At 30.9% G+C, this 12,504-nt stretch overlaps 1 protein-coding gene across 4 annotated transcripts in view; it reads left to right on the top strand.

Annotated features, from left to right (window-relative positions):
- The window catches only part of LOC107441582 (oxidation resistance protein 1), a 151,958-nt gene that overhangs the window by 85,435 nt on the left and 54,019 nt on the right, over positions 1-12,504 (top strand). For all 4 annotated transcript variants that reach the window (XM_016054904.4, XM_087156909.1, XM_087156910.1 and 1 more), the window contains 3 exons: positions 7,053-7,136; positions 8,141-8,254; positions 11,162-11,358. In XM_016054904.4, the coding sequence (XP_015910390.3) occupies positions 7,053-7,136; positions 8,141-8,254; positions 11,162-11,358 (395 nt within the window). The remainder of the gene's footprint in view (positions 1-7,052; positions 7,137-8,140; positions 8,255-11,161; positions 11,359-12,504) is intronic.

Below are 12,504 nucleotides of genomic sequence, written 5' to 3'. Positions count from 1 at the left end.
TGAAATCAAAATCAAGTCGATAAAAGTAATTATTTAGAAGTTATTAAGGTAATCGACAAAAGGTACAATTTCTGGCTTATACCTTTTTATTTATTTGAAATGCCTATCGATACAAGTGTAGGTTTGATTGTTATGTAATTTTGTACACTAAATCCGAACAAAATCCTCATTAAGTTCGTAACTCTATATAGTTAAAAATGTTAAAGGAATAATTTTAAAAAAAAATTGTTTTTTTCTTTCTTTTTATGCATGAAACCATCATAATGTATGAACTACTAGTCTTATAGACTTGACTTTTTCCTTTGCCTCAGCAAAAGAAAAAAAATCGAAGTTGGAAATAATATTTTATTCGTCTTAGCAGATATGTGTATGCTTTGTCTATTTAGGCCCCCACTTCTCAGCAAATTTAAGATGGAGACTAAAGTTCATATAGGGTAATTGAGCACTGTCAGTCCGATAGCTCAATTTTTAGATCAATGTCCAGCTTTCCCTTGATGACCGTTCTTAACTATTCAGGAACGGGTTTCAAACTTTAGGTCTTTATACAAAAGTTGAATGCATTATCATAGATTTGTAAGCTGATTTTGTCTTTGAAATACTTAAGGCTTCTTTTCCAGTTAGTTTAGTATATCTTCATTTTTAACGACTTTTCTAGTGCAAAGGCAGTTAATGATTTTGAAACTTCTTTAAATTTTAGCTGTTTCAAGCTTTCTGAACCCTTTAAGTACGCCACTCATATTTTTCTCGTTTAAGATACGTGCATTAGTATCTATGCAATGAAATTTCCACTTTTTTGTGATTACCAGTTGAGGCAGTTAGAGTTTGCAATACAAAAAGCAGTGCAATACAAAATAGTTATCAGTGCCGTTCTTCACCCTTGGTACAAAAAGTATTGATATGCTTTTTTTTTTAAATACCTGATGGTATTAAACTGTTTTACATTATTTATTTTTTTGCTTTTGCAAGAAAAAAAAAGAAAGGAAAAAAAAGACACGTATATAACAGTTTTGCATAAAAAACATATCTTGAACATTTCAATGAAATCAAACATATCAAGCATCGAAGTGTGCATGATTCTTAAAAAACCTGGCTCTTAATAAAAATGGGAGCTGGCATCGAGCTCATCGCGATCCACGTCCACATGGTACCATGTTCCCTATTTGCAGTCTCTTGTTAAGGTTACTAACGTTAGGCACATTTTTTCGAATAAAAAAAAATTAACAAACAAAATTCAGGAAGAAACTTTTTGTTCAACCTCATAAATAGTGTTTTTCAATGGAAAGATATTTTGGAGTTAGAAAAAGGAAAATGTTTACTGTAAAATTTGTACACGTGAGCCAATAGCTTAAAAATTAGATTCAAAGTTAATAACATTTTTTTTTATCACAGAAGAAGTTATGAAAGTAAGTAATATAAAAAATACTTCATATTAATGTTTCGTATAATATAAATGATACCCAAGTTAAGAAAATTGATAAAGAGAAAGAGAAACGAAAATATTTTAGTTTTATATAAAAATAAATTCAAAAGAACAATTAGATTTAAGGAAAGGTAAAGCACAAATTTCTGGCGGTTATATTCGCTATAGGCTAATTTTGTCCTTCTCTCTTATTTTTAAAAGGCGTTGAATCCCAATTGTGACTCTAGACATATTCTGAAGATACATAATGAGATAATATCTGCAGTCAACTTTGAAATTAATAAATCGATGCATAATGAAGTAAACGGAAATCCGAAAATTGGATTAAAATTTGTTTTAAGTATTTAGTTCCTTTATTTGGTTAACTGTATGTTTTTATAATATTTTGTCTTGATTTTTTTTATCTCCGATAATATTAATGTAGTATAGTTAGCATTTGATAATGTATTTTTAATACTTAAAGATACTTAAGATAAGCTCAGTAGTTTTTAAACAATTTTTTTCTCAATTATTATTAATATTCATATTAGATCTTTCGCCAAATTTAAGTTGTTTTACGGTAGAAAAGAAGAAAGAATTATTTAAAAAATTACCACAATCAAACAGACTATTCTTTTGAAACAATGTGTAATTTAATGCCTTCCTATTAGGCAGAATTGAGATTTAATTTTGAAACAGTATTTTATTAAAAATTATATTTAGGTATTTATTATTAAATGGTATTAGGTATTACTTTAATTAAACTATTAAGAAACTTAACTAGATTACTTCTTTTTGATATGATTAATGCTGGTAGGCTTTTTCTTTAATTTTAAAAACAAACCTTTAAGTTCATTTAAAATAAATTCTCATTAACTTCTCATTGGCTTACTTTTAATCTTTTTTCTTTTTATCATTTAATTACTGAACATTTAAGCCCCTTGAAAAATTCGTTTTAATACCCTGGATATTTCTTTGTATAACAAATTAAGCCCTAAAGCATTATTTGTTATTTCCAATAAGGTTTTAGGGCAAATAAAGCCTTAAAGCTTTATTTGTTTACACAAGGATTCGAGGATTCTGAAAACCATTTAATTATAATTTTAAATAATGGCTACTTGCTTATAACCATTCATTGGGTTTATATTTTTTTCTCAATGACAAATAGACATTCAAAGGAGGATTTCAACATGAACTGTATTTTATTAAAAATTCTTTTAATGCTTCGAAAAACTAATACATTTTTAAGTAGTGTTTTTTTTTGTAGATGAAGTTTAAATAAAGTGGGATAACAATCCCTTTTCATACATTGGATTTGTTATAATGCACATTTTTTTGTCAAAATAAATATGATCCATACAAATTTTAAAAAAAATTAATACCTCTGTTATAAAATTCAAAATGAGTATTAAAATATTTTATGTTTTAAAAATAATGGAAAATTCAGTCATGATCATCAAGCAAAGTTTAATTAGGAGAAGCAAGAATAAATTTTTAATTAATAAAGATGTTGTTCATTGTTTTTGGTGACCTTTTTACTTCGGAGAGAGCTCAAAATGCGTTTTTAAGAAATGAACACTACTCGTAATGCGTATTTGAGAAAGTAAACATAATTCAAAACAAGCATTTAATAAACGATTATAGCTCAAATTGCGCATTTAAAAAAATAGTCACAACCCAAAATATGTATTTAAGGAAATGGACACAGCCTTAAGAAATTAGACAAAATACTTGATTTCCTTTTTCAAACTACTCTTATTAGTATTGTTTTTGCTTGATCTATTTTTTTTCTTTTAAGGAATTAAATACACTACTGGCCATTAAAATTGCGAAACCAGGAAGGAATGCTAATAACAGAAGGATATTTATTGGGCACATGCATTATAGTTGGAAGAACAAGTGATTAAGTTTTCAGGATATTTGGATGTACAGATTCTGAGGAATCAGTACTTAGAGAAGCTTCCCCTGGCAGCAATAACAGCAGTTATTCTCCAGGGCATCGAATCGAACAGAGATTGGATAGCATGGACGGGTACAGCATTCCATGCAGCTTCAACATTATGCCCCGATTCATCGACAGTGGTGACTGACGAGTGGCGGCGTGCCAGTCGTTCGGCAACAATGGACCAGATGTTTTCAATTGGTGAGAGATCAAGAGAACGTGCTGGCTAGGGCAACAGGCGAATATGCTCTGTCAAGGAAGGTCAGGGCAGTGCCGGCAACACGCGGTCGTGCATTGTCCTGCTGAAACGTAGCGTTATGGAGGCTTCGAAGATAAGGCAGAGCAACTGGCCCTAACACATCAGAAATGTAACGGCTGCTGTTCAAAGTGCCGGCAATGCAAACAAGAGGTGATCGAGACGTGTATACAATGGCGCTACAAACCATTACTCCAGGTAATGGGCCAGTATGACGATATCGAATGCAAGCTGGCAATGGGCGTTCTCCGCGATGTCGCCAAACACGGATGCGGCCACTGATGCTGTATGCAGAACCTGGATTCGTCTGAAAAGACGACGTCATGCCATTCCTGCTTCCAGGTTCGTCATTGATCATACCATTGGAGGGGCTCCAGACTGTGATGCAGCGTTAAGGGTAGCCGAAGCCATGGTCGCCGTGCTGACTGTCCATGCTGCTGCAAACGTCGTCGAACTGTTCGTGCAGACAATTGTTGTCTTGAAAATGAGTCCATTTCTTGACTCAGGGTTAGTGACGTAGCTGCACGATCCCTTAAGGCCACGTGGATAGCGCGTCTGTCTTCTCGGCTGTTAGTGATGGGGGACCACTGAGATCCTACACACAGTTCCATATGATTGTCATGAACCCATCGATTCCATATTCTGCTAACAGTCATGGGATCTCGACCAACGCGAGCAGCAATACTTCGGTATGATAAACCGTATTCCCGGTAGGCTACAATTCGACATCCATCAAACTCAGACACGTGCTGGTAGGCACTTCTCTTCCTTACACGAGGCATAAAAAAAAACTTTTTTACCCAAGAACAATGCTCAAATACAATTTCTGTATGAGAAAACTCACTGTCAAATCTCTTCTTTTATAAACATTGTAGGTGTCGCTACCGCCACCTGCTTTGTATGAATGCGCTGATAAGCTCCTCATTTCCATAATACAACATGCTTTATCCGTCCTGCAAATGTCACGTTCGTGGTGTGTTGCCTTCCTGGTGTAGCAATTTTAATGGCCAGTAGTGTATATATAAATATTAAATTCTCAATGTAATGTCGACTATTTGCATAAATTACTTAGTATATATGTTTTTCTAGAGATAGTGTTTTTTAATAGACGGTTACAGGTTCTTTTTGAAGGGTTGCTACAGGGTTATAATAGTGGTAGTAAATATACGATAATGCCGGTAGGAATTTCGTTTTTGAAATACCATTTCGTCGTTTAATGTTTGAATAAGAATATTTGAGTAGATATACTTCCTTCAAAAATAGTTTGTAGTAATTGTCAAAAATATACCAAAATACCTCCGTTGGTTTCCTTTTTGTTATCACTTTTCAAAATTTGTGAGATCGATTTCCAATCTGCTTTTAGACTTTTTTGTATGTGGGAAAATTCGTAGAAATTCGTGGTATTGAGGGGGCAAGAATTTTTTTCATGATGTTTACATTTCTTGAACTTTTGGAAAAATAAAGATTTTCAAAGAAACCAACACTGATATGGTCTTATTTTTTAACTTTCTGAGATCATCTGAAAAGCTGCATTAGTCATATATATTCTGACACGCAGTGTCTCTGATTCATAATGATTATGTTTAATGTTTATTAAAGTAAGCAAAATTCATGTTTAAGATTTAACAATGAAAACATTTGTATTGTGTCGATTTTTTTGAATACGTGTTTTGAGGGAAGCAAGACGTTTTCGATGTCGAAAAAATTATTTTTTCAACCTTATCGACAAGCCATTTTTTCTTAATATTAAATACGTTTTAAAACTTTAAACTTTACATTTATGACAACTACATATTAATATAATTCAATAACAATAAAAAGGAATTTAAAATGTTTATAAATTTAATTTTTATAAATGTTTGAAAATTAAATATAAATAAATTTTTTTTTACCAGACATAACTTTCGGTACGCTCGTGCAAAAAACAAATCATTGTAAAGTTCTGAAAATTTCTATGCTTGTACATATACTTTATTTACATTTAATTAACTATGTAAAGTGTATTTTTTTCATTATAATTTTGTTATACAGGGGATGTTTTTCAAAATTTGAACGAAATTTTGCATTTTTTTCAGAAATACAACATTTATTTTGCTTAGATATAATATATTCTGTGCATATTATGAAACAAACTAGTTCACCTGATTTTTCAAACATATTTACATGAGTGTATGCCAATTTTTTGTTGATATTTCATGTAGAAAATTCTTTGAGCGTACCGAAAGCTATGTCTGGTAAAAAAAAAAAAAATTATATATACATTAAATTTTCAAATATTTATAAAAATTAAATTTATAAACATCTTAAATTCCTTTTTATTGTTATTGAATGATATTAATATGTAGTTTTCATAAATGTAATGTTTAAAGTTTTAAAATGTATTTAATATGAAGAAAAAATTGCTTCTCGATATGGTTGAAAAAATCATTTTTTCGACATCGAAAGCGTCTTGCTTCCCTTAAGCTGTGTATATTTTTCCTTAAAACGCCTTTTGAGACCATTTTTCTTTAACACTAGAAAGACTGAAATTCAGTGTATACCTATATTGCCCAAACGCAGTCAAAATGACTGGAGTGTAAAAGAATAAATAATGTGTAAAAAAATGTGTTTAAAATTAATTTGTAATATTTTTTATATTATTTACAGTTATGTAACAAGTTATTAGTAAATATCAACAATAAAAAATTATATGTTGTACAAAATTCTAAGAAATTGTGTCATTATATGCATCATTGTTTTTCTAATTGAAATTAAAAGCAGTCAAAATGACTTCCTTAGGTAATCTAGTATTAATACGCATTTAAATCTGCGTCCATTTTCTTACATACGCATTTTGAGCAGTGGTTGGAAAAACTACATTATTTTTGTATTTTACTATGACTACTTTGTTACAAATGTAGTTAACTACAATAACTTTTATAGATGTAGTGACTACAAACTACTTAGAAATTTAGTAACTACTTCATTACTTTTAGGAGACGAACTTTGCTGGAGAACTTAATTTACACTAATGTTCAAAATGGTTTTTAATAAGAAATAGGCTTACATTATATATAAGAGAATTATTAAGAAATATTTATTTATGTTTTCATGAGCCAGTTGGTCATTCCGAAACATTCATTTTCTAATTTTTTCAACCTTTAACTTTTTATCCCTTTTTGATAACAAATATTTAATTAAAGCAATGCGAAATCATCAAATACTTGCAATTTTTCTGAAATACTGAAACACATTAAAGGAGAATTCTCTAAACTTTGTATGAAATTATACAAAATATTTCATGCTTTTCCATGAAACACGATTTAAGTTAGTAATATTTTAATATTTTGCATGTCTATTTATGAATACTTAATTGTGTTCCATCTACATCCATTAATATTTTAATCACTGCGTCAGTTTGAATTTCTATAATCTGATCTATTCTATTTCTAATTTTGAATTTCTATACGATTTAGCTCCTTTTTGTACCGGAAAAGAGAAATCGTGGAACAGAAAGTGGAGAAGGACATGATACGTCTGACACACTACTACCACCACAAGTTGGTACCTTTTGATATCTTGTTGTCAATTTTAAAATTCAGAATCATCTGATTTCAGAGGGAGATTTTATTTAAAGTGGTACCAAAAGGGTATCTGTACATATTTTAATCTTTATTCTACAAAATTGATTTATAATCATTGTGACCACCATTACATATAAATACTTAAATAAATTTGTCTATAAAAGAAACTTAATGGGAAATTACTGACGAACTGTTCTATTCATACTTTGTGAAAATGCATAAGAAAGTATAGGTACTTTTGGTTGCCCGTTCTAAGAATTAAATAACTGGGAGAAAAAAGAATTCCACGGAAAACGAATCATTAAAAAACTATGATCACAACGATCTTTTGTCAGATAATATAAAAACTTTACTTGCAGCAAAAACTACATAATCTGGCACTTCAGTCTGTGAGTGTGAAACATTTTTGTTGTTGTCAGAAAATGCCCTTTAAAAATTACAAAAAAAAAAATGTTTTATGAATATGTTACTGGTGGTAGTAGACTTCCACCGGTAAATGTTGACAATCACATAGTCGCTTTGGTGAATGTTCGAAATATATATTAGGCCTAGTGAAGTACCATTTCCCGTTATATATTTGCCCGGTATGCCCTGCTTCAATGTTTTTTTAAGGTCAAGCGCCGCTGCCCAGTATGCATTTAACTGGTACTCCGAACACTGGTGTTTCTCCTAATATATCCTCAACAGATATTTAAATATGGAATCAATATAATAATATCAACGAATAAATTACTATTAAATCGGATATAACAAATATTTCGGACATTCACCAAAGCGACTATGTGATGGATGACATTCACCGGTGAAAGTCGACATTCTCTGGTCATTCTCGGTAACAAATACGTAAGTTTTAACCTTAAGATAATGTTTTCGAATGTTTGCGCCTGAAAAAAGATAAAGGTGAATTTTTTTAATTAAGTTTGTGCATACTTTTGGTTCTATTCTCTCAAGTGAAACTATATTATTGATGTGATTTTCAGGGGGATGAGAGAAGAGCGAGCGTGACCGATTCTCTTCGTATTCCTTATAGACGACACAGTGAGAGGACGCATAGATTCCTGAAAGTGAAAGCGAGACATTTCACTGATGGACAGGTCTATATTGCAATACACTTTTCTTTTTTTAAAATGAGTATTATAACGACTGTATAAAGAGATGTTTAAGCATTAATATTTTAATTTTTGTTAATATATATGTAGATATACACAGGGATTGGACAAAATAAAGGAAATACTTCAATACTAACACATTTTTTCGTATTTCCGATATTAAATTAAAAGTGGAAAATAGTATTTTTGAACACCCTATGGCAGAAAATGTAGCAATAAATTTGTAACCTGTGAGAATTATTTTGATTATTATATGTAACAATTGTATAAAATTTCGTAAATCTAGCTTATGGAGAGATGGAAATTTTTTTAAAAAACTGATTTTTTGTCTCACGTTTTTTAACTATCACTTTAAAAATATTTAATGAAATTGAGCAAAATTTTTAGAGCAATTTAAAATTAATTACGAAATTTTTCTTTAAAATTCGAAAAACATTCGTTGAAAACTGTGTAATATATAAGTAATTAAAGTAGTTTTCCTCTGCTGTGCATGCTTGAAAAAAATATGACATATTTTTCCATATATTTGTAGTGAATCGCATTTGGCCACTAATGAAAGAAAAACTGATTTGAATATCTTAAAAAATGAAAAAGTTTCAAGCAATTTTCTAGGCAGTTTTCGTACTTTTTTAAAAAGAACTCAAAATGATAAGGGAATTTCGTCAAATAATATTTTGTATCATAAAACAAAATTAAATAACAAATGATAATACCTTACAATAAATGTTCATACACCGAAATATGATTGTATAAGGAAAAAAAGAAAAGACACTTGAAAAATGAGTCCCCAACAATGACGGTGTCATTTTTAATAAGTCTTGTTTAATAGGAAAAAAACAAAATTTGAGGAATACGCCTTATCATTTTGAGCTTTTTTTAAAAAGTACTAAAACTGCTTAGGAAATTGCTTGAAACTTTTTAAATTTTTAAAGTATTCAAATCAGAATTTTTTTTATTACTTTCCAAATAAGATTCCAAACACTACGAAATTCAGAGAAAAATGAATTTTAATTTTTCCCGCGCATGCGTAGTATAAAAAAGAATTACTATGATCACTCATATTTTGCGTAGTTGTAGACGAATTTTTCTTAAATTTTAAGGAAATAATTTTATGATTTATTTTAAATTGAGCCAAGAATTTTATTGAATATTTTAAAGTTTTTCAAAAATACGTAAGACAAAAAAAGTTTTTTTTTTAAATGTCTATATCTCTATAAATATTTAATATAGGTTTACGAAATTTTGTGCAATTATTACGTATAATTACCACAATAATTGTTGCAAATTACAAATTTACTGCCACATGTTTCGGCAAAGGATGTTCAAAAACACTGTTTTCCGTTTGTAATTTATTGTCTGTCCCACAAACCTCTAAAAGATTTAAACTGCATTGATAAGTGTAATATAAAAATATAGAGAAAGCATGGAAAATTATTAATTGTTAGTTACCTTATTTTATGAGTTCTATATACTTGCAGCTTATGCACAGCAAATAAAACTGATTGTTTTCTTAATTTTCTTCGTTTTTCCTCTCTTTTTTAGATTTTGTTTTGTGTTTAGTTCTGTATTTTTTGCTTTTTACCTGATATGTTTTATTTCCTATATATTTTTTTACTTAATGTGTTCTATTTTCGTTTAGTTTTTTTTAAGTGCTCCTCACACTAGTATTGATATATTTTGCTTTGGCTATATTGATACAATATTAGAAAGCACTCCTTTTGCGGATATAATCGTGTGAGCTGATGAAGAGATTACATCTTTTCTTAGTTTTGTTGTCCTGGTTTTTAATTTTTTATTGCAAGTGCCATTATAACAGCTCCTTAACTTCTCAGCAACACCGAAAATAGACATTCCGTTCGACCTTTGAAAATTTTTATTCTCTATCTTAGTCGCTTTTTTGATGACCATTTAATATCATATCCACACTCACATTCCACTTTATCAAGTAATACAATGGTAGCAATTGTTTTATAACCATTTTGTTTACACCAGTGGTTCATAATCTGGGGGTGATCGCCTTATAGGGGGCGATAGAACTCCTCAGCGAAACGATAATTCTCAGGTGGGTGATCAGAGAGCGAGGAGTATTCAAAGGGAAAAAATCCTATTAATAATAATAATAATAAAAAAGCCAGTGAATCGCTTCTCACTAAGGTCCCTTAACTTATTTACAAGGAAAAAAATTAGTTCGGCCACTCAGCTCCGCACAAAACAAAGAAGTAGGTGGGACAGTTGCTTCAAAGGAGATCTATGCTTAAATCCAACGAACAAAAAGCTTGATATTCAAGCTTTAACTGAAATCCACCAAGCAAAAGACAGTTATTTAAGAGGTAGAAATGAACAATTGAGGTTTCAAATTTTCAGCTTTTTTTTCACATTTGAGTTGTTGAATTTTTCAATTTTTCCTGATTAAATTAAAAATTAAATTAAAAAAAAATGTACTCTTGTTTCAATTACTTCTCTTCAAATATCACTTCTTGTCGAAAAAAAGCGTGAAATGGATACACATTTTTTTAAACAATTTTCTGAAGTAACGTTATAAAATTGCTTCATTATTTGCATTTTAATTTAAAGTAAAATCAGGTATAATTTAGCGTATATTCAAATTTATTGATGCTCATTTGCAACAATGTATGGTTTTTTTAATAAAAAAAAGGAGGGCGATAAATATGTTTACCAACTTTAAGAGGCGGGTGGTGGGCAACAAACTGTTGGGAACCACTGGTTTATACGTAGATAATGTTGCTTGCTTTGTTATTACGAGAACTATTGTGAAAATTATTGTATCAGTAGATAGGCAATTTAAATTGAATGCTATAAATTGATATAGATATACCTAATTTTTATATATTCTGGAAATACTTGAGTTAAGTTGTCATTCCTCTTTTTCAGGGCGTTGTAGCTGGCGTGTTAATAATTACTCCCAATGCTGTGATGTTTGATCCCAATGTCTCCGATCCTTTAGTAATTGAACATGGGGTGGAGAGTTATGGTGTCATAGCACCTTGTGACATGTTGATGAGGGCTGCTATCTATTTTGATATAGCTCACATGAAAGTTCAACATGCCGCTGCTGAGACAACTCCCAGGTAAGCTTAATGCACCTTCCAAATAACGCTACACTATCTACCAATAAGTATTTGGACACCTATGCAAATGACTAAATCTGCGGTCCTGAGATACGTCACGCCCTCCTGGTATGGACCCTTGGTCCCCATTCATGGTAAGCTCAACGCCGATGCCTACTGCACTATTTTGGATGACAATGTACTTCCTACGTTGTGCAGTTTTAAGGGGTGGACCCCTGTTACTTCCAGGACGCAATGCCAGCTGTCATGTTGCGAGGGTCACCAAGGCTTGGTATGGTGCCAATGGGGTTAATCGAATGGAGTGGCCTGCCCAGAGTCCAGACCTGAACCCTATCGAGAACCTCTGGGACGAGTTGGATCGCCGAATTAAGGGGTGTACTACCCGTCCAAAATCGGCGAAGGAACTTACATGTCTTCACCAAGCCGAGTGGAAGAAAATACCACTATCCGTCACACAAGGACCTGTGGAAAATATTTCCCGGAGGGTTTACGCTGTAATTGCCTCTCGTGGAGGCTCTACCAACTACTGATTGCGAATAAAGTTTGTTTTTCTTTTCAATTACACGTGTACAAATACTTGTTGGTAGATAGTGTATATAAATGACGCACTTTATTAAATAAACTGCTTACTTTAAAAAGAAAATAGGGAATTTTTTAAAATAAATTATATATTGCATAACATTTATATACCGTTGAAAATTTTTGATTAATTAATTTTAATGTATTTCACATTGCTGAAATCATTTTATGCAGTCAAATATGAAAATATGTATTTTGCACATTCAGTTCATTAACATACAAACGTCATAACATACACATAGTGTGAAAGACTACCTCCTGTAACTGTATCTTTACTAATTAAATCAAGAATTTGAATGCATCTTTTAAAAACCTAGAATCTTTTTTGTTAGGATTTTGAAATTGAATGAATTTCACTTCGCTTCCCTTAAAATCATTCAAAAATTTTGATTAGAACAGTGCGAGAGAAACTTGGGAAAAACCAGTTTGTTTATCCATTGGATTAGCATTATGCTTTTCTCCGATTAGAATTGCAAATGAGAACTTTTTTCAAATGTTTAAAAGAAAATAATGATTAGAGTGCTCCAATGAAACAAAAGCGATTTTGAAAGCTACATAAAATCACAA

This window comes from Parasteatoda tepidariorum, chromosome 2, assembly GCF_982258835.1.
Source record: "Parasteatoda tepidariorum strain Cologne lab strain chromosome 2, Ptep-v5.0, whole genome shotgun sequence".
Classification (NCBI taxonomy): Eukaryota; Metazoa; Arthropoda; class Arachnida; order Araneae; family Theridiidae; genus Parasteatoda; species Parasteatoda tepidariorum.
Note: the sequence above shows the minus strand (reverse complement) of the source record. Positions and strands in the feature narration are given on the sequence as shown.